The sequence below is a fragment of the Ipomoea triloba genome, chromosome 15 (genome assembly GCF_003576645.1).
Source record: "Ipomoea triloba cultivar NCNSP0323 chromosome 15, ASM357664v1".
NCBI lineage: Eukaryota > Viridiplantae > Streptophyta > Magnoliopsida > Solanales > Convolvulaceae > Ipomoea > Ipomoea triloba.
In genome coordinates, this window is record NC_044930.1 from 3,419,905 (window position 1) to 3,443,563 (window position 23,659).

The following is a 23,659-nucleotide window of genomic DNA, read 5'->3' on the forward strand; positions in this document are numbered from 1 at the left end:
AAAAATTTTTAAAAAAATTTTTTTTTTTTTTTTTTTTTTTTGTAATTATATTGAGACTTGTATTGGTATAGAGAACCCAATAATCTAAAAGAAGTAAAATTCTTCATAATAACTAATTTTTATTAGTTGGATAATAAGAATATGAAATTTTACTAGTAGTGTTTGTGTCGGGTAGAACCCCGAAGAGTGAAAGTACACATGATTAAGTTGTAAGAGATGTTTTCAAAAAAAAAAAGAAAAGAAGCTGTAAGAGATCTGATCTACATCATTTTATCCTCACCTATATAGATATTAATAAACTTTAATTAATTTCTGCATTATTTATTTAATTAATAATGCTTCTTCAATTTTATACTATACATAAGCAAACTTGTGTATATATGTAACGGTCATATAAGCATTAATGGTATTTGGTGAATGGTGGATGCATGCATGCAATTTTACCATATTAGTTGAATTTGATGGTACATTACGTTATTACACTCAATCATGATTCATAAAATCTTTGAGAAATATTGTTATTAAATACCTTAAACGACATAACTTCTATCATTAATTGAAAAAATCGAAATTCAATTCCTTATATAAGTCTAGTAAAGAAGAATGATGAGTTGTCCTGTGAAAATGGCACATCATTTCCTCTTGTCTTTCATTGTCTTTGTTGCTGCTTTCCTACTCGCCTCTTCTCAAGGTTATAAACTTCCATGGAATTGAAGTTATTATGGTTTGAGTTTTGTTGGTTCCTCAATTGAGTATTTGAGTGATAATTTACAATATTTGTGATTCTTTTTTCGATTTTAACTTGTATATAATAACTATTCTGGTTCTCTTCTCGTTTTTACCTTTGCCTCACTTTTTAGCCTAACTTGTTTCAATCACTTTTTAGTTTTACTGGTTCGTGATTTGTGTATTTGAATAACAAGTTATGATATTTGTTAACCATTTTTATATTCTAGCTTGTATAAATATAACTATTCTTTTTAATCTTTTCGTTTAAATTTTGTGCATCTTTTTTATCTATTGTTTTACTTTTCGAATTATTAAGTACACACTATCCTATATTCACTTCTTTTTTTCTTTTTGGTATTTTTGATATGTGAGCAGATTTCCCCAAGTATGATTATTCGGCTCCCACAGAGGTATTAACAAAAAATTAAATACTGTTTGAAAGGGTGGTCGAGTACGTAGAGCATGATTCTCGAGTTAAATTATTGTTAATACTTTTCTGTCGAGCATGTCGTACAATGTCTTCTTAGTATGACTTACATTTACTGTGTGGTTTGCAGAACATTACACACAATGACTTCAATTCTTATTAGAATTATGTATTTTTATAATCACATAATGTTAGGCATCAAGTGGGTGGGCCGAGTTTAGCCCTGCTCAGTTCGAGACGTGACATTGTGGATTTGTGGCTTACCATGAAAGGATGTGGTTAAATGGTTAATGTTCATCTACTTATCACCAATTAGTTTTAAGTATGACATTACAACTAAATAGCCAAAAAACTCTATGATTAAGCGTGTTTGTGTAGAGATCCATCACACAATTTATGAGGATTATGAATATTTATTTATTATTTTTGTTTTGTTTTTTTAAATAGTGCAAGCAGCTGCCTGATGAGCCACTATATGGTGGAGGGATTCTGAAGGGTCAAGAGATTGACTACATATGGGTCAGAAATATATGGGGATACAGAGCTTATGTGCCTTCAGTGGTCTTGCCAGATCTCATACCAGGCCTCTACTATAGTTTTTCCTGTTAAGAAAATTCTATAATTTTAATTTTTATTTGTTAGTTGTTATTATTGACCAGCAATTAGAATTAATTAGTAGTAGTAACTGCCAAGAAGGTAAATAAGGTTATGAGGGTGTTTGGTAAATAGATATTAGTTGATTGACTTAGTGGGTTTGACCAGTTAATAACATTACTTGATTGTAGAATATTATGGATGATTTTGGTGTAATTGTAGCTTGTTTAACTTGCACACAGGTTGGGTAAAGATTGTCGATATTGAGTCTACTATTTTATGGGTTGTTGTGGGGACAAAGGAAACCTGTGGAGCCACCGTTATTGCTCGGGAAGGATGTTGGTCTTTTCTTAAGGGAGGATTTTACTTAGAGGCACCTCTAAACACATCGGTCCTACATTTTGAGGTAATTAATTGGGGTCGAAATTAACATTGTTTAAAGCAAAAGGAAAGGATTTTCATTAATATGTCAAGTCTACCCTCAAAAGCATTAGTGATAGCAATAGGAAAAGCGGTAAACCACTCGGGACATAAAAATGACTTCTCTATCTAATCCAATTAGAAGAATAAGAAAAAAATTTCAGCCTTTCTGATTGTCAATCATTTCTTTTGACATACGACTAACCAGAAATTTCTCAGAATGCTATAGTTTATATTTTTACCATTTTCAGGATTATAATGGCGGGAGTGTTCACATAGATGTTGAGAGTATGTCATTGCAACAATTCACCGAGGAGCAATGGCGGGCACACCAAGATGAGGCGATCCAACAGGTAACAACGTTGTCGCGTCACGTACTTCTCTATCCGTTGATACAATTATCGAAACCATATATCATATACTTATAACAAATTTAGAGTGTGTTTAAAAACTGGAAAACTGATTTTTAAAAGTCATTTTTTAAGTTTTTTTTTTAATTTATTTTTTATGTTTAGGTATTTAAATTAAATAAAATAAAGTCAAAAGAAATCATTTTGATCAACGAAAAAACGGGGTCAAATTTGATTTTTTTTAAAAAAAATGTATTCCTATAATCTGTAGTCGGAAGACATTTTTCAAATCTTTTATTTTTTCGTCTCTCTCTTTTCTCTCTATCTCTTCAAACTTGTTTCCTCATGATGATGATGATGGTTATTATTATTGTTATAACAAATAACTTTATAATATATTTATGTTCATTTTTAGGAAATTGAATCAAATAGAAAAAAATTGTAATTTTTAAAAACTTTTACCCGAACAAAAAAATATAGTTTTATGACATTCAACCAATCACCGAAAATTTAAAATATTTTTCAGAAAACGAGTTATATGAAAATCATTTTTTGAAAAATATTTTTTTGGTTTCAATAATTCCAAACATACCCTTAATTAAAGTTTTAAGAAATCGGTCCACCGTATGTAAGTATGTAACTCTAACAAAGTTTGTCGTGTTGTTAAATTGGTAACAATAAGATTCCAAGTTCGACTACCAACGAGAGCAACCCATTAATCTTCTTGGTTTGTATCAATTAGTTATGAAAACGAGTTATAAGAAGGGATTTACTCAATATAGTCAATACACATTTCAGTCCGCCTATAAGTTAAAGATTTCTTTAGTACTTTTGGTAAAATAAAAAAATAAAAATGCATGTGCTAAGAAATTTACATGCCATGTCACTGCAGGTCAGAAAACGTAATAGTATAATCACGGTTTCAGATCAACATGGAGCTCAACTACAAGGTGCAAACATAAAAGTGGAGCAAATCTCCAGAGATTTCCCCTTTGGAGTCGCAATTTCACAAGCCATTCTGGATAACCCTTCCTATCAGGTTCATCTCTCAAGTTGTAAGCATACAACTTTATTAATTTTTTGTGGCCAACTATGTGAAAATTTTCTCACCAAACATTATTTCAAAAAATATCGCTAGAGTTGCGTAAAAAATAACCTTTTTTAAATCATTTTTGGACAACGAAAAACCTTTCACTTTTTAGACCAAAATCCTTTGTTAATAAATAATGTCATGTATTTTGTAAAATGATACCTATAAGTACATAGGAGGAAAGTACCAATCATTATTGCATGGACCATGGTCCACATAGCTGTGTGGATCATAAATAAAAAGTATTACCTCCGTCCCAAAATGGTTGTCTGATTCGTTTAACGATGCTTGACTGAAGTAATTTTTAATCCAATTTTTCATAATATTAAGTTTAGCAAATATATAAAATTTATATATTTAAAAACTACATTAAAAGTACTATTAAACATAAAAATTAAATTTAAAAATAATAAAAAATTACTAAAGAAAATAAACAAAGAATAAAGAGTTGGTTTGACCAATGAATAGTAAATAGGACTAGTAAAATGGGACAGAGGGAGTACATTTTTAATACACCAAAAGTACATTATTTTTGTACATAAAATACATTATTTTAGAATACATTATTTACGTACTGAAAGTACATCATTTTATATATACTATCAAATAATGTACTTTCAGTACAAAAATAATGTACTTCTAATATAATAAAAATGTACTTTTTATTTTTGGTCCATGCAATAATTTGCCGGAAAGTACAAGGTACATATTTGCCAGGTAAATAGAATCATTTTTTTTTAAATGTAAATATATAGAATCTTTGTTTCATTAATGTTTATGTTTTTTTTTTCTGTAACTTTTAGGAATGGTTCAAGAAAAGATTTACAGTGACGGTGTTCGAAAACGAAATGAAATGGCCGGAGAACGAGCCGAGGCCGGGAACGGTTAACTTCGCGACGGCGGACAAAATGGTGGAGTTCGTGAAGAAGAACAAAATCCCGACTCGCGGGCACAACGTTATATGGCAGGACCCCGTGTTCACGCCGTCGTGGGCGCGCAACCTGACGGGGCAGCGGCTCCGGCAGTTCGCCACCAGCCGGCTGCGCAGCGTGATGGAGCGGTACAAGGACACGTTCATCCACTGGGACGTCAACAACGAGATGCTCCACTACGACTTCTACGAGAGGAGGTTGGAGAACCCAAAAGCGTCGCTGGAGTTCTACCATATGGCACAAGCGATCGACCCCAACACCACGCTCTTCATGAATGATTTCAGGCTGGTAATTGAAGCATGTGCTCTGCCTTAATTAAAAGACTAAACTGATCCATAGTTGCACTGCATTTATATATTATATATGCTCGACACATACTCTCACATATTGTGTGATACGATCCCACATCGGCTCCACAAGAGATTGTGGAGTGGTACTTAAGTTGGGGCCAAACCTCTATTCATGAACTAGTTTTTGTGGTGGAGTTAGGGTTTTGGCTTGAGTGCTGTATCAATTAGATGGTGTGTTCTGTCTCAATTAAAAGTCTAAGTTTGACTAAAAAAAACGAAACCCTTTGATACCAATAGTTATACCATGGACCCGGGTTCATATTGCAAGGTGTACCCATCATAATGTGAACATTCAATATGTAAAATATAAATTATGAACATTCAGTATGTAAATTGTGTATTTTAAATTTGGATACCTTGCAATGTGGACTCGAGTCCACACAATATTCACTTCGGGTAATGTGATAAATCACAGCAATTTAGTGGCTAATTAAATTGGATAAATGTTTAGTGCCTATAAGGAGCCAACTACATTATATGTAACTTTTATATCATTGATGTTAGGATAGATGTGTGTCATTGTCCATAATCTGATACCTACAAATTAATTGACTATTCTTGCTGATTATATATTTATGTTTATATATTATATGCTGAAACAGGTGGAGTCATGCGGCAATGGCAGCAACGTCGACGGGTACATCGCCAAGATTCGGGAGTTTCAGCTGAACGGGATCAAGCTTTTAGGAATGGGACTGGAAGGGCACTTCTTCGACGGGCTAAACCCGGTTTTCAGCCGGGCCGTGATGGACAAATTCGCCACCGTCGGCGTCCCCGTCTGGCTCACGGAAGTGGACGTGAACATCACGTACGGCGTGGAGAAACAGGCGCAGTATCTGGAGAGAGTCTTGCGTGAAGGGTACGCGCATCCCGGCATCGGCGGCATCGTCATCTGGGCCGCCATTAACCCCTACGGCGCCTGCTGGCAGATGTGCCTCACCGACAAAGACTTCAACAACACGCCCGTCGGCGACGTCGTCGATAAGCTACTCGCGGAATGGCACACCGGCACGCTCACCGGAAAGACGGATAGCAACGGGTCGTTTAGCTTCTCTGGGTTCTTGGGGAATTATAGAGTTACAGTTGAACATCCTTCGCGGCGTTTTGAAACTACCGTTTCGCTCTCCAAAGGTGTCGGCCCTCAACAGTTCCAAATCCATATGTAATTGTTGTATAGTGCGGTTTGTAATTAAGTTTGCAATGAAATGAAGAAGTTTATCTTTCTCCAGATGTATAAAATGTGTAATGTAATTATATGAATATAATATCCATAAAGAAAGGAACATATTTAATTGTAACATGTTACATATGCACATAATCGAACATAAACTTAGTATCATGTATATGAAACAAATAACGAAAATAATGACACATCACCCATACTTCTATCCAGGGCCGGATTTTAAGCGTTCAAAATGTGCAACCGCATAGGGTCCCAAAATTTTGGGGGCCCCTAGTCCAACCCTGACCTAATAGTTAGTATATGTATTTGTGATTACATTGGCCAAAAATTAGTTTCTTTGCATTTTCTCTTTGCAATTTTTTTTCAATTCGTAACTTATTTATACTTTGATAGGGCCTCATTTTTTTTACTAGTACAGGAGCCCGCAAATCAAAAAACCGGCCCTGCTTATGTCACAATTGATATTTTCACAATCATGTCTGAAAAAGTTGTGGAGCATTGTTTTGACTCCTTCCACTTGTGGAGCATTAAGGTCCTTTTCTTTACACATCGAATGTTATTGTAGGAAGATCGAATGGGAATGAAATGAGATAAAGAGGGCTAGCCACATACACATATAGGGGGTGTTTGGTTATTGGCTTATCAGCCAAATTTTAGTTTATTTGACTAAGTTTAGTTTTTTGACCAACCAATAAGCTATTTTGAAGTGTTTGGTAAATGACTTATTGACCTTGGCTTATTGGGCCAATAAGCTGAAAATTGAAAAGCTAATGAATGTAGCTTTTTGTATCAGCTGGTTGGGAACAATGAGTATATTGACTATTTTATCCTTTGAAATCAATGAGATTTACTTTTAAATGGGTGGTGTATTTATTATTTTATAATAATAATAATACCCTTAAATGTCATTTTACATCCAACCAGCTACTTGTAAACAGCTAATTTACCAAACAGTTTTTTTATAACCAGCTAATACAACCAGCTGGTCAAACCAGTTAACGCAATCAGCCATCAACTACTAGCTAAACCAACCAGTTATCAGCCGTTTGCCAAACACCCCCATAATATATTTATTTATTGTTTAAAATCTGATTTAGGCACATAATTTATGTTTATAGACACAGAATTTTACAACAAAAAAACACATAAATTCATAACACAAGATACGATTACTAATTTGTTTCAGGTACAAAATTCATATTTTAAAACACATAATTTCATAATACAAAATACAAAAACTCACAGATACACATACACTAGAATCTAGAATGCATTATGGACCCTATCTATGGTATAAGGATTGATTTTCAAATTGGCCTATCCTGGGCCGGGTCACGTTAGTCTAGCCCAAATTGTATCTCTCTGTTGGTTCCCAAAAATCAATTTAGGGCGCGGGAAGCCGGGAATTCTTTACCCGCCCTTCCGCCTTTATTTCTCTACCTCTTTCTCATTTCCAAACAATTCAGTTCTCCATCAATTTGCGACGAGTAAGCTGTTCTTCATCCTTCTTTTAATATCATTCACTCGCTATTTTATTTTATTTTTTCTGTAATTTTTTTTCTCCTAGTTCGATTTACTGACAGTATTGTATTTCTCCTGCGGTTTTCGAATTTTCTGCTGTAGATGATTTCGATTTCTCCTCGTAATCGTACAGTTTTTGTTCATAGTCATGTCGTATTTGATTGCGTACTTTTTGATTCGTAAAGGTTGATGATGTTTTAGTCACAATCAGCTGCTTTTAAAGCTGCATTAGCAGTGATATGGCTACTCGACGAAATCTCGGTTGGAATTATATACATTTTATGTTTATACCTTTATGTCTTTATTGAATATATTGTGGAGATGAGAGTTGAAATGATCTATATCCTTTCTGCTTTAGACCTAGTTGTGGTTTGCAATTTAGTATGGAGTATTTTATTTTTTTGTAAATTTTAGTGCACAACTCATACACTATGGTAATAGATTGCAGTATACCAACTATGCTGGGGTATGCAATTGGTGATAAAGTTTTTATGCTTATCATTTCTTTATACCAATGTAACATCTCGATGAATGTCTCTGCTTCTGTTATGCATGTGGTCTTGTAACTTGTTCTCAGAAATACAAAAAAGGGAAATCAGTAGGGAGATTTTAAAACTTGTGTCTTACAACTATATCTATATCACCAAGTTTTAAAAGTATCTGTTATGGGAGTACGGAGTATAGTGGATTATCTCTTCTAGACACCTTTCAGAAATGTGAGAATATGGTTAGTTAGTCGAGAGTTTGGGACTTGAAGAAATGATGGGAAATTTTTTATTTAGATTGCACCAGTTGTAATCAAATGCTTTTCTTGTGTAGTTATGTTAAACAGTGCCACTGGAAATAGTGTTATTTGGGAACTGCAGTATCATTTAATTTACCTTTTCTTTGTTTGAAGAATGGATTTGTCAAACCCTGCTGTGTTTGTCAATGCTGAGCTACTGCGCATGTATGTGGGACGGAGGGTTCGGGCAGTTATTCAGGTTATTCGCTCTGATGGTGGCACAGTGACTGGAAAATCAACAGATGATCAGCAGATATTCATCAAAGGTCAACCACCTGGTCCTCTCTCCACATTCGTTGAGGTTATTGGTGTTGCTGACAGTAACCAATCAATCCGTGCTGAAATATGGAGCAACTTTGGGGATAACCTTGGTATTGCTTCTGATCTTTTTATTAAGCCTTTAAGAATGCTTCTAATTCAATAATAAAATGTTAATCATTTAAGAATGCTTCTAATTCAACTTTGGGTATAACCTTGGTTTGTTGATCATTTCTTATTGTAACTGGCCTAATCTCTAGTCTATGTTATTGCATTTTATTGGTCATAAAAATTTGCTTGATATTAGTGAATGGTGAAAATGTTTAAGCCAATTGATTATGGATAAGTAAGCTGCTACTAGTAAATTTTTCTTCTGTTCTATACCTTTGGTGGTTGAAACTTTTCCCTTACAACTAAATATTAAGAATAAACTTCTCAGGAATTGCTGCTACTTGTAAGAACTTTGATATTGTTGCATTATATATATATATATATATATATATATATGAAGCTCCATATATGACCTCAATATTACTAGTCATGCTCACTCTATTCTTTTTCTATTGTGTAATTTATAATAAATATGTGCATGCATTTTAGGCCTTGTTGGAATGTTAGATTGAACCAAGAAAATGTCTCTTTTATTTGGTATGCCTATAATCCCTCCACCAACATGAACACCAAGAGCAACGTAGTAGACTCTTTCTTTTTTCCTTTTTATAATGATTTTATATTATCATGTGTCCATATTCAAAATGATGGTTTTGTGTGGGTTATTAACAAATTAGGAAACTCTAAAAAAAAAAAACTAATTAGGAAATGTTTGATAAAAAAGGAGCACAACAATGTGTCACTTCATAAAAATAAAACTATAAAAGTCAAACTTCACTAGGTTCTTCTATGCAAATTATATCAGCATTCTAGTGCTTATACCATTGATGATCACCAGATTTTTTCTCATAACTAATAAGGTTTCTATAAACTGTATTCATCAAACATTTTCATTCGTGCTTCATTTGCTCATTGTATTGAAATGGTATCCGAATTCCAAAGCAGAAAATCTTTCATCAGGTTTAGTTGCATTAGAAGCGCCAGATTAACTGGGTTTAATTGCAGATTTCTGATACTGAAAGGCAAGCTCATAAAATTTGAAATGCTTCTTCTTTCTCTCTTTTGACAGATACAGTTAGCTACAACCGCATTTGCCAACTAGCCAACGGGGACTATAAACACTTGTTCATTTGAGGATGGAATCAGTATGCTTGCTTTTTATGATGCTGTTGTGCTGAAGCTTCAACTACCTTTCAGTTCTTCCTCTCTACGGTGTTGCATACCAATTGCCAATGTTGGTATTTGTTTTCTGATCTTGATTAGTAGCATCTTTTCATAAATTAGTACCAGAAAACTGTCAAATCTCCTATGCTGTGATTCAGGTCGATATTATTAGAGGTTTTTTGTTGACTGATCATTGGTAAATTTGTAAAATACTCTAAAATACATTAAATATTAGAAGAATGCTATCCCGTGTTCGTACTTTTTATTTGTATTGGTTATTTCTCATAAACAGATCAATCCGCATATAAGTGAATAAAGAATTCGCACAATAAAACAATATTTTTTAACAATTATAGTTTAGAGTTCATGATATTACATTAAACTTTTAAGAACCTTATATTTGGAAAAGTCACTTTGTGTCACTAGATTACAAATTATTAGCATTAATCCAAGAAAATGTTCAACCTAACTTGATTTTTATAAATTAGCACATAAATTATTTTTAAAATTGTAATATAACATCATTAAAGAAAAACATTAGGCACCAACATTTCTATTTTATTCAGTTAAAAAATTTAAATTAAATTCTTATAAAAAAACATTCTATATATATATATATATATATATATATATATATAAATAAGTATGTTCAAGTATTATGCTCAATAATTAATACATAAACTAAGATAATTGAATTATTATTTTAGTTAAATAAAAATTTTGGTATTAAATTGTCAAAATTTAAAGTTTGTATAAATGTTTATATGAAAATTATATTTCATCCACTCTCTTAAACTAGTGATGCACTTATCATATATTCATATTACAAGCGCGCCGATTACCTTCTAGTTCGAGAACTTGGTTAATCCCCACAATCACACTTATAGTGTAGTTTACTCATTTGAAGTAACTAAATTTTATTCTTTTTCTTTTAGCTAGCTTTGTTGAGGTGAGTGGTAGTACACTCTTATCTCGCACTTTGCTCTTTTAATTGAAATTCATTCTTTATTAACTAGTGATGAATTGATTAATTTATTGGGACCCAATAAGTGAAATCTACATCAGAGGGAGAACGATTGTATGTAAAATTCAAAGGGGAAAAAAATTCCTATTTGTACGATTTATTAGCAAAATTTGGGGTATTGAAGGCGCGCGGCTGTGGTAGCGCCACGGGTGCCACAAGATTCCGAACCACCGTGTCTCCGCCGGCACAGATGAGGAGCTAACAACAACGCTCCGCTCTGTTACTCTCCATCGACGAAAACGAAACGAGAGAGAAACACGAGAAGAGGACAGGACAGGACGCATAGTACGACAAAGCGATGGATCATTACAAGGCATTAGGGGTGAGCCGTGAGGCGAGCAAGGAAGCGATCAAGCAAGCGTTCCGGAAATTGGCGGTGGAATTCCACCCGGACAAGCACGTCAACTCCCCGCCGCACGTGAGAGAACGCGCCACCTCCAAATTCAAGCAGCTCTCCCACGCCTACGACACCCTAATGGACGATCGCAAGCGCGCCGATTACAACATCCGCTCCTCTACCTCTTCTCCCTACGGAAATAATTATAGTCGCAGTTATTATCAATATCAGAGTAGTAGTTATGGAAATTCCCGCGGGAATGGCAGTAATTATGGTTATACCTACAGCCGCCATGCTTCGGACGGCATGGTTACCAAAATGGAGATGCTTCTCCGCTTCATGACCACGCGAACTTTTCTTCTCAACGTTGCCTTAGCTGGGTAATATTCTTACTTCAAGATAAAATTATTGTATAGATTATTAGTATGTGAAACATATTGATTCATTCAAGGAGTCTGTGATTGCCTTTTTGACATAAAACTGTTCTCTGTGTGTGTGTGAAACATATTGATTCATTTATGGAGTCTATGATTGCCTTTTTGACATAAAACTGTTGTGTGTGTGTGTGGAACATATTGATTCATTGTCTGTGATTGCCTTTCTGACATAAAACTGTTTTGTGTGTGTGTGCAAAATATGTTACTCTTATCTTTTTTCTTCTTATACTATTATCTTTCTTGTCTTTACTTTTGGTTGTTTTCTGTATTCTATTTTGTCATAACAAGAGATTGATCATTTGTTTCCCTTAAAAACTTCTTTATCACCACCCTTTAGGCAATATTTGTTAAACAGGTCAGTGGTTAGTATCAGAATTGTGGTAACAATTAATCCTTACTTGCACATAAATGAGTGGGTTGATTTTGCTCCATCCAAAACTTAGTGAAACTGGCTCGAGAATGGCTTGCTAGTTGCTATGTTGGTGGTGTTGCACAAGGATTCGAACATGGGTTTATGTATCACTAAGACACTAGAAAATGAAGCAATTACCTTAAATATGTATGAATTCAAGTTAATTTATCAAAAGAATGGAACACTATAATGTTAGATCATGGCTAATTGGCTATTCCATGTATGTTGGCTTTGCTATTCCTTGTGACCACAATAGTAGCCACTAGCCAGAGCACAGAACCTTATTGGCCTAGGCATACATTGTGCAAAATCAATTTTGCTAGAGAAGGAACAAAATCAGCTCAAGTTTAAGTGCCTGAAAATAATTTGATATCAGGTTTGTATATATTAGAGGATGTTTGGATTTTGGAAAGAACATTTACTATTTACTATTCTGAGTTGCTGTTACTTTTTTCTTGAGACATGGCAATTGCATTATTCAAGTGAATGGTGTAATACTTACACTGCATGATGTTGCATTTGTTGATTTTTGAAATTACCAAATGATGTCTTTCTATGGAAGCAAGCTACTGATTCATATCTGGCTGAAGTTTTTTGTTAGGTGCCTCAGTTGCAATTGATGCTGGAGGGGAGGCTCTGTGGAAGGTGCAGAACTCTGGAGTATGTTTTTGATAACTCTTTATTTCTTTGTTTTACCGCCTCATACATGAAACTGATTCTAAATAATTGTTCAGAATTAACAAGTGAATTAAAAAATGAGGAAGCAATAAAATTTACTGCAGGCTTGTGTTGCCTTTTGTTGTTTGACTCATTTCTTTTTCCTGTCATGATTGCATAATAATACAAGTATACAAGTTAATGTACAAAATGAAATGAGTATACAGTGGACTTGCACAGGACTGTTTAGTTAATGGTTTGTAAGGAAATTATAAAACCTAAATTTTGGGTGGACAACTTTCTGTTGTGAATGGCAATCCAAAACCTGATCTCTAATCTTTCTTTTCTTATTCTCATTTATCTAAAGTTCCCAAAATTTTCTTTTTTTATGGTTGGATATATATAGTCTTTACAATGTCAATGCAAGTACAACAATCTTGGTTTGTGAGCAATATGTTTGAAACTGTGATTGGCAAATGGAAGTATAACTGATGGTCAGTAATTTATCCATCAGTAAGTGCATTTGTCAAGTGTGCAATTTTAGTTGTTATTCTGATCAAGTTCAGCTTTGTGGAAAACAAGAAACTCAACTCCACAATGGTATTCACCCTGTAATCTCGTTTTACTACCTTAAGCGATTTATGCAGTATATCTCATCTTGTATTTGGACGTTTAGTATGTAGAGCATTTTTTGTTAATTCCTTACATTCTATATGTGGAATTTTATTCTTGTGTGCCAAAATATTCTTGGAACTCAAATATGAATACATTTCTATACCAATTTTTTTCCAGTCTTTACCCTCATACTCTTACAAATGCAGAAATCATTTGAAGAAGCTATGGAGTCTATAGAAAAGGCCAAAGGATTTGACGATAAACAATGAAGGTTTCTTCCCTTGTTTGTATGCTTGTCTCATTGCATTGGATATTGCACGGAGAGCTACATCGAAGGCTCTGGAATCATACTGACAGGAACTGGAACTGAAAAACACGTAAAAGATGGCTGGTTGTGTTATTGTATGTTCCATTTGTCAGGGTGCAACACAGGAGAGAGTTCACTGAACCGAAGAAATGAGCTCATGTCGCACGGATGTGTACAAACTTAAAGACAAGGCAAGTTCATGTATATTTATAGAAAAATGTTATTTTTCCATATTAAAACCAGTTGCATAATATTTATTACTTGTCACAAATATTATGTAGACTTTTTGTTGGGTCAACCAATTACCAATTTACGTTAGGTTGGGATTATTATGTAGTGATTTTTGTAGGGTATAGTATGACTCGTTTTTATATATTATGTAAACAAAATTGAGTAATTCATAGCAAGATTTATTGAGTGGCTTAAGGATAACAATTTCAATTTGCCCCAATATCTACCTAAATTCACTCTGCATGGGTCATGTTTTTTTGTATAATACTGGGTGGTGAGTCATAAATTAATATATTTATTTTTAAAAAATTAAACAATTCAATATGTTTAAATATTTTATTACTTTATATTTTAATATAACTAGTGAATTTTATTATGTGTAATAATTTAAATTTTTTTATTATTTAAAAAGTTAATAAAATATTAAACAATAAATACCCATAGTAAATACCCGCATCCAGTGGAACAATATGATTTTTAAAAAATCCACCTACTGAGTAGTGGGTGGATTAAGCCTTTGCTATCCCTAGTCAATGATAATAGAAATGATAAGAGAAAAGCACATAAGTTTGAAGAGGAACCAAAGGCATTTGGAGGAGTGGAGTACAACAGTATCTCATTTCTTGATAAAGCAGTACAAGAATGCAACACCAGATATATGAGATAAAATATCTAGACAGCGTCTAATTTCACAAAAATAATACGGAGTACAAACTGAAAGCCCCATATTTAAAAAATAGTAACATATCCCCAATTCTGATAATACAAAATAAAAAGCTAACGGTCGCAGAGAAAATCTTCATGCAAAGGGATTTCCACCAACTGGAGCAACAGGCCCTTGTGTTGGAACTTTCCTGTATCATCCAATCAACAAATTGGAAAGCTGATCAATTAATGCAAGTGTGTTCATTGAAATGCAATGATAATTTTATTAGTAACTGAAGAAATTCTTTATATTTATGAACAAATGGAAAACAATTTACTTGTACATTTAGAATCTAGAAAACAGAAAGTGGATACTAGAAAAATCATTGAGCTAAGCCCCGCAGGGCGGAGAATTAAAGGATGTGTTCCGTCTCAACTAAAAGAACCAATTACTTTTTGATGGGCTAAGCTACACGTAGACACAGTCTCGGAGATTCAAACCCATGACCTTTGGCATAAGGTTGGCTTTGATATATTCAAGAAAGCAAAAGATCAGACAATTAAATTTCCTACTTTATGCTCGAGGCAAATCCATACTTACAAAGATAAAGTATAGACGAAGAAAATATGTTCTTGATAATGAAGTTCACAGATATTTATGCAATCACATTTTAGAAGGGTGAACTTACGATATAGGGCTGCCTGTAGGTTGTGCTGAAATGAATCCCAAGGTGGCTGCAGTAAGAAGTCATAGGGAAGGTGAAAGAGGAGTTGAAAGCTTAATGAGTTAATGTAATGTAGAGTGTGTAGTATTACTCAATACCTTCTGATCCAGCAGGAACATAAGATGCAACTGAATCCTGTGCAAACCAAGGCCCGCTTACATCACCAACAAAGGATGTTGGCAACTCTCCATTTGGCAATGCAGCTTGTAACGAGCTCATGTCCCAGAAATGAGGCTAAGTGCGAAAGAAAATGCATTTCAATTACACAACAATCTTTATGACACAAAATGCTATGTTACCCAGACTCATTCATTTTACACAAATTTGGACACTGAATTTATTGGGAATGGGTGACACAAACATCCCCCAAAATACACTCAAAATCAGGAATACCTTCCATAGAAATGTCACCTTGTTTGAATATTGATATAGATAGTTGAGTCCAAGTAATATATAGACAATATGCAACTCATAATATGATGTGCCATGCACCAAGATAGACGCTGGTAGAACAAGACCCAGATGGAAATCTAAGCAGAAAGCATAAGGCAATTCAAAATACTAGTTTCTTTTCTCTTCTTTTTCCCCTAAAAACATAGAGCTTTGGTATAGGACATCTCTGGTCTTCTCAACAACAATTATCAGGTGACTACTAAGGACTTAACTCATGCAAGTGTAAGCCCAGGTTGCAAACTAATCCAGTTCAACACTCTCGGGCGCTTAGCTTAGCTCAATATCAATTGAGGTAGTTTGCCTGAACTAATAAAGACTCGTTAATCAGAAATGTCATCTGGTAAAGTTGAAAACCTAAAACAGTGAGTGTAAAAAACTGTGTAGTTTTTTTACCATAACTGCTGATCACTTGTAGAAAGTCCAGCTCATGTTTCTATCATACAGGTTGGAACTTTAATGACTTTAATGTATTCATTTTATGACTTGGTATGTAGAACGCCAAGCAAAACAGTCCAGTAAAGTGCAACTGTGGCTTATGTTCTCCATTGCACGAAGAATTTTTGGAACAAATAAAATGTTCAAATTAAAAGACATGAAATCAAGTAATCAACTCTGTTTTCCTGACTTCAGCCCATTGCCCAATATAGACGTCATTGTCAACGATCCACATAAGATGCAACAGAACAGGGAAAGAAAACATACCATATTGTTGGTTTCCATATCAGATTCATACGGGAGGTCAAATGGATTGGTAGATTTGTTATTTGCAAGTTCATGTCCTCCCACCTGTAAGCGAGCAACTTAATGTCAAAATAGAACTCCTTGGGAAAATGAGTGCCCAAATTAAACTAGCAAAACATTTAAAAAGCAAAAAAGTAACCTACATATGATGATATGCTAGAAATGTGATGGCCACCTTCCACTGCAGTTGTTTGAATTTCATCATTAGCAAAATTCTGCAAAATACAAGTTCATTAGAAATACAAAGCCAAAAAATATGTTAGCAGTAGCAGAAGAAGATTTAGCTACCTCTAATCCTCTTAACCCCGTATATTGATCAGTAACAGGATGATGGTCGGTAAAAACTTGTTGGTTGCTACTTTGAGCACTCAGTGATGCTAAGCCATCACTGGAATTTTCAAATGCTTTCCATTGCTGCACAAAAGGGTTATCAAGTTCATGTTTCACTAACACACAAAAATCATGTCTGCTATAGAAAAGAAGATATCAATTTTAACCAGAGATGCCACTCAATTTTCATCATTCTGTTTGAATTGAAATCACTTGCCTCAGAGCTGCCACTTGGGGTTGCTTCAGCATTTTGGTTGCCTTCATGCAATGGAGCAGGCATCAACGAATATGCTCCTTGAGCATCAGAGTAAGGAAAGGATAGCCCATTAAGGGTAGAACCTTGGACAGATGGGTCTTGCAGGAGAGACAAAAGCGGGCTATAATTTCCTAAAGAAGTATCAGCGCCAATTGGTGCTGTGTGCTGTGGCATGTCAAATGCTGCCCATCCATCATTCTTGTGGATAACAGCATCTGATGAACTTTTGTTGGATAATGCATCTGACTGCTGTTGCGGCATCCCAGAGAAAAGGTTTAATGAGTTAGCATCAGGAAAAGGAGTTGTCACTTGTGTAAACTCCTCACTTCCCGCTGGAGCTGTGTGCTGAGGCATGTCAAATGTTGCCCATCCCTCATTTTTCAAGGTGTTGTCACCAGATGGTCCAGCTGATTGCTGGGTAGGCACCTCTGGGAATAAATCCAAACCTGAAGCAGGAGCTTGTGGCATTTGATGTGAACCAGGAGTTTGATCGGTAGATATAGGAGAATGTTGAAACAAATCAAGTGAGGAAGTCGCCGATGACTGTGTCAAATGAGCTATATTTGAGACTGAAGGAATAGTTTGTGAAGTTGCAGGAGCACTGGATAAGTGTACTGATGAGCGAGGCAAAGAAGGCAAAGGTGACAATTTGTTGTGGTGAGTCTTGACTGATTGTTCAGGCTCTGAACCAGCATCAAGTAAATCAAAAGAACTTGCTGAATTGATAGACAAGGAGTTCTCTAATGATCCAAAGCTTCCTAATGATGCAGTTCTCTGAAATAAGCATATTAATGCATCAGTTTTAAGGGACATTATAATGAAGAAACATCATTCTTCTTACAAGACAACAGTATTTCCAACAAAGTAATGCAAGTTTATAAAACCTAGTAACTTTGTATCAATTCAGTCTACTTTCCCTTATTAGGAACTTTGTTGTTTATAACATTTTTGGGTGTGTTTACAGAGTAGAGAAATTCTTTTTTTTTTTATGGAGAAATGGAAAACTGGAGAAAGAAAAACAGAGTCTCTTGCCTGTACAATTGGAAAACAGAAAACAAAGAATTGAACTAAATGCAACCTTGGTATTTCAACCTAAACCCAGAATCCAAAGTAGATATTTACCCTAGCCCTTTTGTCTCAATTCAAACATCTGCTTTCCTTTATTAGTAATTTCATTGTTTATTTATTCACTTTCAACCAAAACCTACATTCCATGTTAGTTGTTAACCCTTGTCCCCTCATCAACAAACTTCCAAAACCCCACATGTACAGAAGGAAGCCACATCAAAATAAAACACTACTCAAAAGTTAAATCAATATTTGTATAAAAATGCATGTAAGCCAAATATGCCCATGCAAATTGGGAAATACAGAATATTTACTTTCTATGAAAGGGTTTCTTTTGATTGCATAAGTCAGCTGCAATCTTCACTGTTATAGGATTATCATTATCATTCCTTTTCCATCAAATATTAATCTATTTGACCACCAATAAGATGCCACTACAACAAGCAATTGAGAGATAAGCAATTAGGACAAGCCACGCAAGATCACATCTCCTGACACACTAATTCTAATCAAGATATAGAGAGAAAGCATTAAACCATGTGGTATAACACCTGAAAATATTTATTATCCTTTTGCATCTCTTGGTGTGGTATGGTGATAAGATAGCAGATGTAACCAAAGCATGAGAAAGACAGATCTTAGGCATCATTAGGTACATGGGGTTGGACTAGCAATCCTGTCCAATCCCATGTGTCTGTGCTAAGTTTTAAGGAGTGACCCCACATACAATGCCAAACTTTGGTATTATCCTCCTCCCATGGGGAAGGTGAGATTATTAGTCCTCCTTGGACTAACCATTTAGAGCCAAACAACACCTTAGAGTTGCATCTTTTCACGTGTTACTCCAATCCGATTCCCAAAAGATACTAAACACCTTCAATTTTAAATGACAAATATAAAGAAAATTAACCTGTGGACGGCCAGGAAAACCAGTGTCTCTTTGATAGTTTGGTGACTGCTCAGATCTGAATGGATCGCCTCCACTAGACACAGAAAAATCTGAAGCTCTGGGATTAGAACCTTCATTTGCAAACCTGTCCTCATACGCTTGGTCACTCAAATGACTAGGACTTGAGAAGCTAGAGAATTTTCCTTCATAAAGACCTCTATCTGAACCAGGCTTTCTTGTAAGAACAGGACCATGTTTTCCATAAAGCCGCTCTTCATACTGGAAATCATATGGTGGACTTTGAGAATAAGAATGATAGGAACTTGCCCGTCTCGTCTCATCTACATGGCCTCTAAAGTTCTGGCAAGTAAAGTCATAGTCAACCCTTTAGTTGGGAAAGGGTGTGAAAAAGCTAGACTAGAAGTCACAGAAACAAATATAAAAGCTTGGGTAGTCTTCACTCAAGATACAGGTTCAGGAATGTTACTTGTGTACCCCTTGGAGGTCTATCCATTGACTGTGCTCCAGCATATCTTTTATCCACATAAACATTCTTTATAAATTCTCGGACTTTATCAACATTACTGCAAGATAAATAGAGTCAAATAACATGTTTTGAATCTGAAATTTCTTTGACACATCAAAGCAGAGAGTTTTAGATACCTGTTAGCAGGTAACTTTTGCCTTTGTGGGTCCCAGTTTTTCAGATACGTCTCCCTTGCACGCTGAAAAAGTAAAACATTAGATTGATTCCGTGACCTAATGACGGAGAACACATGCAGATACGGTTACCTGATTACCACCATTTTGAAGAGATTCAACTTCTTGGGAAGTAAATTTAGCCATGGATACGGACTTCACACGATGAGTAAACTCACGACTGCAACAAAATAAAAATTAAGATAAATAATAAGGAAAAAAAAAAAAAAACTGGATATCCTGAAGGGTTGTCATGGTGCAACTCAATACAATTTAAGTACCAAAGGAAAAACAATTTTAAAAAAATGGTGAAGCTTAAAACTTGAGGAATAACATTGTCACACCATCATTTTTCAAGTCTCACTGACAAATGATAACCGAACCAAGCTATTGTTGTTCACACTTCAGGATAAATGAAGGATTTCTATGTCATGTGCCTCTGTCCACTTTATACTTTAGGATGAGACTGCAGTGAGTAGTGAATTTGCAAGTTCAAATCTTTCCATCAATAAAACTGATGAAGAAGTCTTTATTGGGATTTGCAAATAATGAGTATCTTTGAAAATCCAAAGTTTATTAGTTATTCATTGATGCAATGGATGATACTCCAAAAGAATGTTTACATGTCAAAACCAGAAAATTTGAGCAGGAGTGAATGGTGAGGAAAGACAGAACCAAATTAAACATAAAAGATTTTAAAAGGCTTTAGAAAATTTCAATTTCAATTTTTCTTTATATAACTTTAAATTGTTCAACAATAGCCTGCCATGCACTGACAATGGATGTAGCAATACACAGAAGTACAGAATATACAATTAACCCCCAAAAAATGGCATTATAAATGCAGGTATGCTATAAATTAATTTTCTTTCTTTAAATGCAGGAGCAAACACATTAAGCATAAAACTTAAAAACACAACAAATAATGCAGCTGGCACCTAAGTACCTAAGGTAATAAATTAGGAGCCATATAATCATAACCTATAAATCACTTATGGAGAACTCATAATCACTTACTGTATTCCACTGCAAGTCATACAAACAAAAGTCCAGAAGTTTGTACAGACATACTGGGGTCCCTACAAGTACCAAACACCAGCAGTTAGAGAATAATGGTGGTACTAAAGCAATCAATACAACCAAGGAAAGTAGAAACACATAATAGCCAAACCAATAATTTTCTATATTTTCACCCTCGCCATTGAATCTGAAACATTTACATATAACATCGAGAAGAGCAGAAATCACACACTAGTAACTGAAAAAGGGGACTCGTAAAGTAGAATTCGAACAGGAGTACATTAGAAGTACAAAATTACGATAATTCCTAAGCTCTACTTGGATGAAATCTAGAACACAGTGCTTAGAAATGAATGAAACTGAATACTCGGTGCAAACGAGTGAAAGAAGATGAACAAAGTAACGGCGGCGTACCAAGCTGTCGCAGTTAATGCATCGGCGATTGGGAGGGAGCTTCATGAGCCCCCGGATTATCTTCTCGTTCCGCTCCTCTTCTCTTCTGTTGCTCATCTTCGCTCCTCGCCCTCACTAAGTCAATTCTGAAGCTTATCGTCCCGGAAGAAGCGAATGAATTTACTCCAGAAACAGTAAACCGAAACTGAAATCTGATAAACGGAATACTAATACAAACACGTAAACATAACATACACGGAGAAATGGATTGATTGTGAACTTGGGATTTTAGGTTTTTGAAATTGAAAGAGTGAGAGAAGTGAGCTTCTCTCTCTCTCTCTCTCTCTCTCTCTCTATATATATATATATATATATATATATAAATATATATCTATTTCTCTGTATGCAATTATGCAAATCCGCCTTTTGATTTCAATTTCGAGTTGCTTTTTGGATTATCGGCATTTACAGCGTGAAGCTGGGCTCTTTACGCTGTGTTGTTATACGGCCTGTAATCATTGATCGAAGAACGACGAGACGTCAGACGTGGTTCAATCCTATTCTCTTCGTTAAATTCGCAAGTTCAAAAAATACTCAATTTGTATCCAAAGCCTTTTTCAACAGTAATTTGACTAATTTCGTTCATAGGTCCGTATACTGCAGCACTTTCGTGGGCAAATTTTACTGTGGATAGGTACCTACCAGCATAATTTATATTATTAATAGGATATTTTGAACATATATTATATTATAACGGAGTTAGTACTACTCACAAAATGAGATATTTTGAAATATTTGATCTCACCAAACATTAAAATACAAATATTTATTATTTAAATATAAAATAAGGTAATCAAATATTATAATGTAACGAGGTGAAATTATGAGAATAATATAGCATTAATCTATTAATAATGATCTACTATTTAATTATAATACTAGTTTGTATTATATATTTTAGCGATATAATTTTTTACATTTAATAAAATATAAACAACTTATCTACTATTATCAACTTGAATAATTCTATAAATTTAGTTCAAATAATTTGTAATATGGCACACTAACCGAATGTCCGAATCGTATACATAAAATAAGATAAGTGAATATTATTTGAAATATTGTAATCAAAATTAAAATGTCAGTAATAATTGTATTGATTCAATGCACTGATGCACATCCTCAAAACAATGAATGTGATTATTCAAGAAAAATAAATAAATTTTGTTGTATATAAGTGACTTTAGTCAATTTTCAATTGAACCTAGTGACTTTTGCTTTTTTCAAAAATTAAATTAAATCTAGCTCTCTTTTATTAATGGAACGGATATTGACTATATCACTACAAACTGCATGCATCTTGTTGCATACAATATTGTTGCATACAATATATATATATATATATATATATATATATTGTATTGATTATACTCCGTAGTAGCTTTAGATTACAATATATGAATTGCCAAAAAATATATATATAGTATATGAAAATTTATACTGCTTTAATCACTATCGATATTTTGGTTATACTTAGTAATATAATTAGTTATATCAGTTAAAAATTTAATTTATTTTACCATTATTAATTGTTTAACTTAATTATTTTTTACTACTGACTTTGTTACAATGTAGTATATGTTTATAACTACTTTCTCAACCTACTGAAGCATAAAGAGACAGCAGCTGTTATTGACCATTAGAGCATCCATATCAGTGGATTTTTTTTAATTTTTTATTTTAGTTTTTGAGGAGTTTTTGTAAGAATGATTAGGAAAAAGAATATGAGATGAAAAAAGAAAGAAATAAAAATGAAACAAAAATTAAAATCTAACAACAGCTTAATGAATCAACAAAATTGCAGCTTTATGCGCTGCTTTATAAACTGCAGACCAATGGCACTTCAGCAATGCATTATATATTATTTTTTTGTATTCTTCTTTGGATTTTGCAAGAGAAATAACTCAGTAAAATTGGAGCTTCACATTAGCTTCCTTCAAACTCAAGGTTCATGCTGTGACAATATCCTTCAAATAACCACAGATAAGGATGCTCTTTTTTTTTTTTGAAAGCAAGGATGCTCGTATTAGTTGTTTAATTTGATTAAACATTCAATATAAGTGTTTGATTAATTAATTTTTTTATAACAACTTATTGCTTTAAGAGCATCCTCAATGGAGGTTTTTTTTTTTTTTTTTTTTTTTGCGGTTTTTAAGGAGTTTTTTTGTAAGTGTGATTGGGAAATAGAAAATTGGGAAGAAAAAAAAAACAAATCCTTTTTTTTTTAAGGATGGTCAGCCGTGTCTCGCGTCAGACACGGCTGATGCGCCAGACGCGAGAAGTATTGGAGAATGCAAAGGACAAAATTACTGTTCAAATATTGAGGTGCTTGCAGATGCTTCAATTCTTCTTCTCTCTCCATTTCTCACTCCAACTATGATTCTTCCCTGACATTATCTCCATAATCTTCTTTGATGGGGATGCTCTAAAATGTTAAAATTCAAGTT

General features: G+C 34.2%; 4 protein-coding genes across 4 annotated transcripts; 3 read left to right on the plus strand and 1 right to left on the minus strand.

Moving 5' to 3' along the window:
- Nucleotides 1-624: 624 nt before the first annotated feature.
- On the plus strand, nt 625-6,058 carry LOC116006821 (endo-1,4-beta-xylanase 4-like). The gene is made up of 8 exons (XM_031247318.1): nt 625-691; nt 1,105-1,139; nt 1,604-1,760; nt 1,993-2,156; nt 2,422-2,523; nt 3,413-3,559; nt 4,414-4,830; nt 5,495-6,058. Exons 1-8 carry the CDS (start codon nt 625-627, stop codon nt 6,056-6,058), a joined length of 1,653 nt encoding a protein of 550 aa, XP_031103178.1.
- Nucleotides 6,059-7,454: 1,396 nt separating this feature from the next.
- On the plus strand, nt 7,455-10,178 carry LOC116007115 (replication protein A 14 kDa subunit B-like). The gene is made up of 3 exons (XM_031247709.1): nt 7,455-7,562; nt 8,495-8,751; nt 9,819-10,178. Exons 2-3 carry the CDS (start codon nt 8,496-8,498, stop codon nt 9,881-9,883), a joined length of 321 nt encoding a protein of 106 aa, XP_031103569.1. The 5' UTR covers nt 7,455-7,562; nt 8,495; the 3' UTR covers nt 9,884-10,178.
- Nucleotides 10,179-11,021: 843 nt separating this feature from the next.
- LOC116005511 (chaperone protein dnaJ 72) lies at nt 11,022-14,137 on the plus strand. The gene is made up of 3 exons (XM_031245717.1): nt 11,022-11,654; nt 12,714-12,783; nt 13,602-14,137. The coding sequence occupies exons 1-3, from the start codon at nt 11,236-11,238 to the stop codon at nt 13,662-13,664; spliced, it is 552 nt and encodes a 183-aa protein (XP_031101577.1). The 5' UTR covers nt 11,022-11,235; the 3' UTR covers nt 13,665-14,137.
- A 389-nt stretch (nt 14,138-14,526) lies between these two features.
- LOC116006773 (probable ADP-ribosylation factor GTPase-activating protein AGD14) lies at nt 14,527-21,717 on the minus strand. Its single transcript, XM_031247262.1, has 13 exons — nt 21,174-21,717; nt 20,757-20,818; nt 19,833-19,920; nt 19,704-19,765; nt 19,528-19,624; nt 19,062-19,400; nt 17,045-17,857; nt 16,786-16,911; nt 16,641-16,712; nt 16,459-16,542; nt 15,402-15,537; nt 15,268-15,313; nt 14,527-14,787 (listed from the first exon to the last, which is right to left on the minus strand). Exons 1-13 carry the CDS (start codon nt 21,267-21,269, stop codon nt 14,733-14,735), a joined length of 2,076 nt encoding a protein of 691 aa, XP_031103122.1. The 5' UTR covers nt 21,270-21,717; the 3' UTR covers nt 14,527-14,732.
- Between the last annotated feature and the right edge of the window lie 1,942 nt (nt 21,718-23,659).

Excerpts from the sequence above, each read along its gene's own strand:
- LOC116006821 (XM_031247318.1), top strand. The coding sequence starts at position 625 with ATGGCACATCATTTCCTCTTGTCTTTCATTGTCTTTGTTGCTGCTTTC. Across the intron at positions 2,157-2,421 it reads CATCGGTCCTACATTTTGAG|GATTATAATGGCGGGAGTGT; the intron begins GTAATTAATTGG and ends TACCATTTTCAG. Across the intron at positions 4,831-5,494 it reads TCATGAATGATTTCAGGCTG|GTGGAGTCATGCGGCAATGG; the intron begins GTAATTGAAGCA and ends ATGCTGAAACAG.
- LOC116007115 (XM_031247709.1), top strand. The coding sequence starts at position 8,496 with ATGGATTTGTCAAACCCTGCTGTGTTTGTCAATGCTGAGCTACTGCGC. Across the intron at positions 8,752-9,818 it reads CAACTTTGGGGATAACCTTG|ATACAGTTAGCTACAACCGC; the intron begins GTATTGCTTCTG and ends CTCTTTTGACAG.
- LOC116005511 (XM_031245717.1), top strand. The coding sequence starts at position 11,236 with ATGGATCATTACAAGGCATTAGGGGTGAGCCGTGAGGCGAGCAAGGAA. Across the intron at positions 11,655-12,713 it reads CTCAACGTTGCCTTAGCTGG|TTTTTTGTTAGGTGCCTCAG; the intron begins GTAATATTCTTA and ends ATCTGGCTGAAG. Across the intron at positions 12,784-13,601 it reads GGAAGGTGCAGAACTCTGGA|AAATCATTTGAAGAAGCTAT; the intron begins GTATGTTTTTGA and ends TTACAAATGCAG.
- LOC116006773 (XM_031247262.1), bottom strand. The coding sequence starts at position 21,269 with ATGAGCAACAGAAGAGAAGAGGAGCGGAACGAGAAGATAATCCGGGGG. Across the intron at positions 16,713-16,785 it reads CGGGGTTAAGAGGATTAGAG|AATTTTGCTAATGATGAAAT; the intron begins GTAGCTAAATCT and ends TGTATTTTGCAG. Across the intron at positions 15,314-15,401 it reads TGTTCCTGCTGGATCAGAAG|CCACCTTGGGATTCATTTCA; the intron begins GTATTGAGTAAT and ends TTCTTACTGCAG.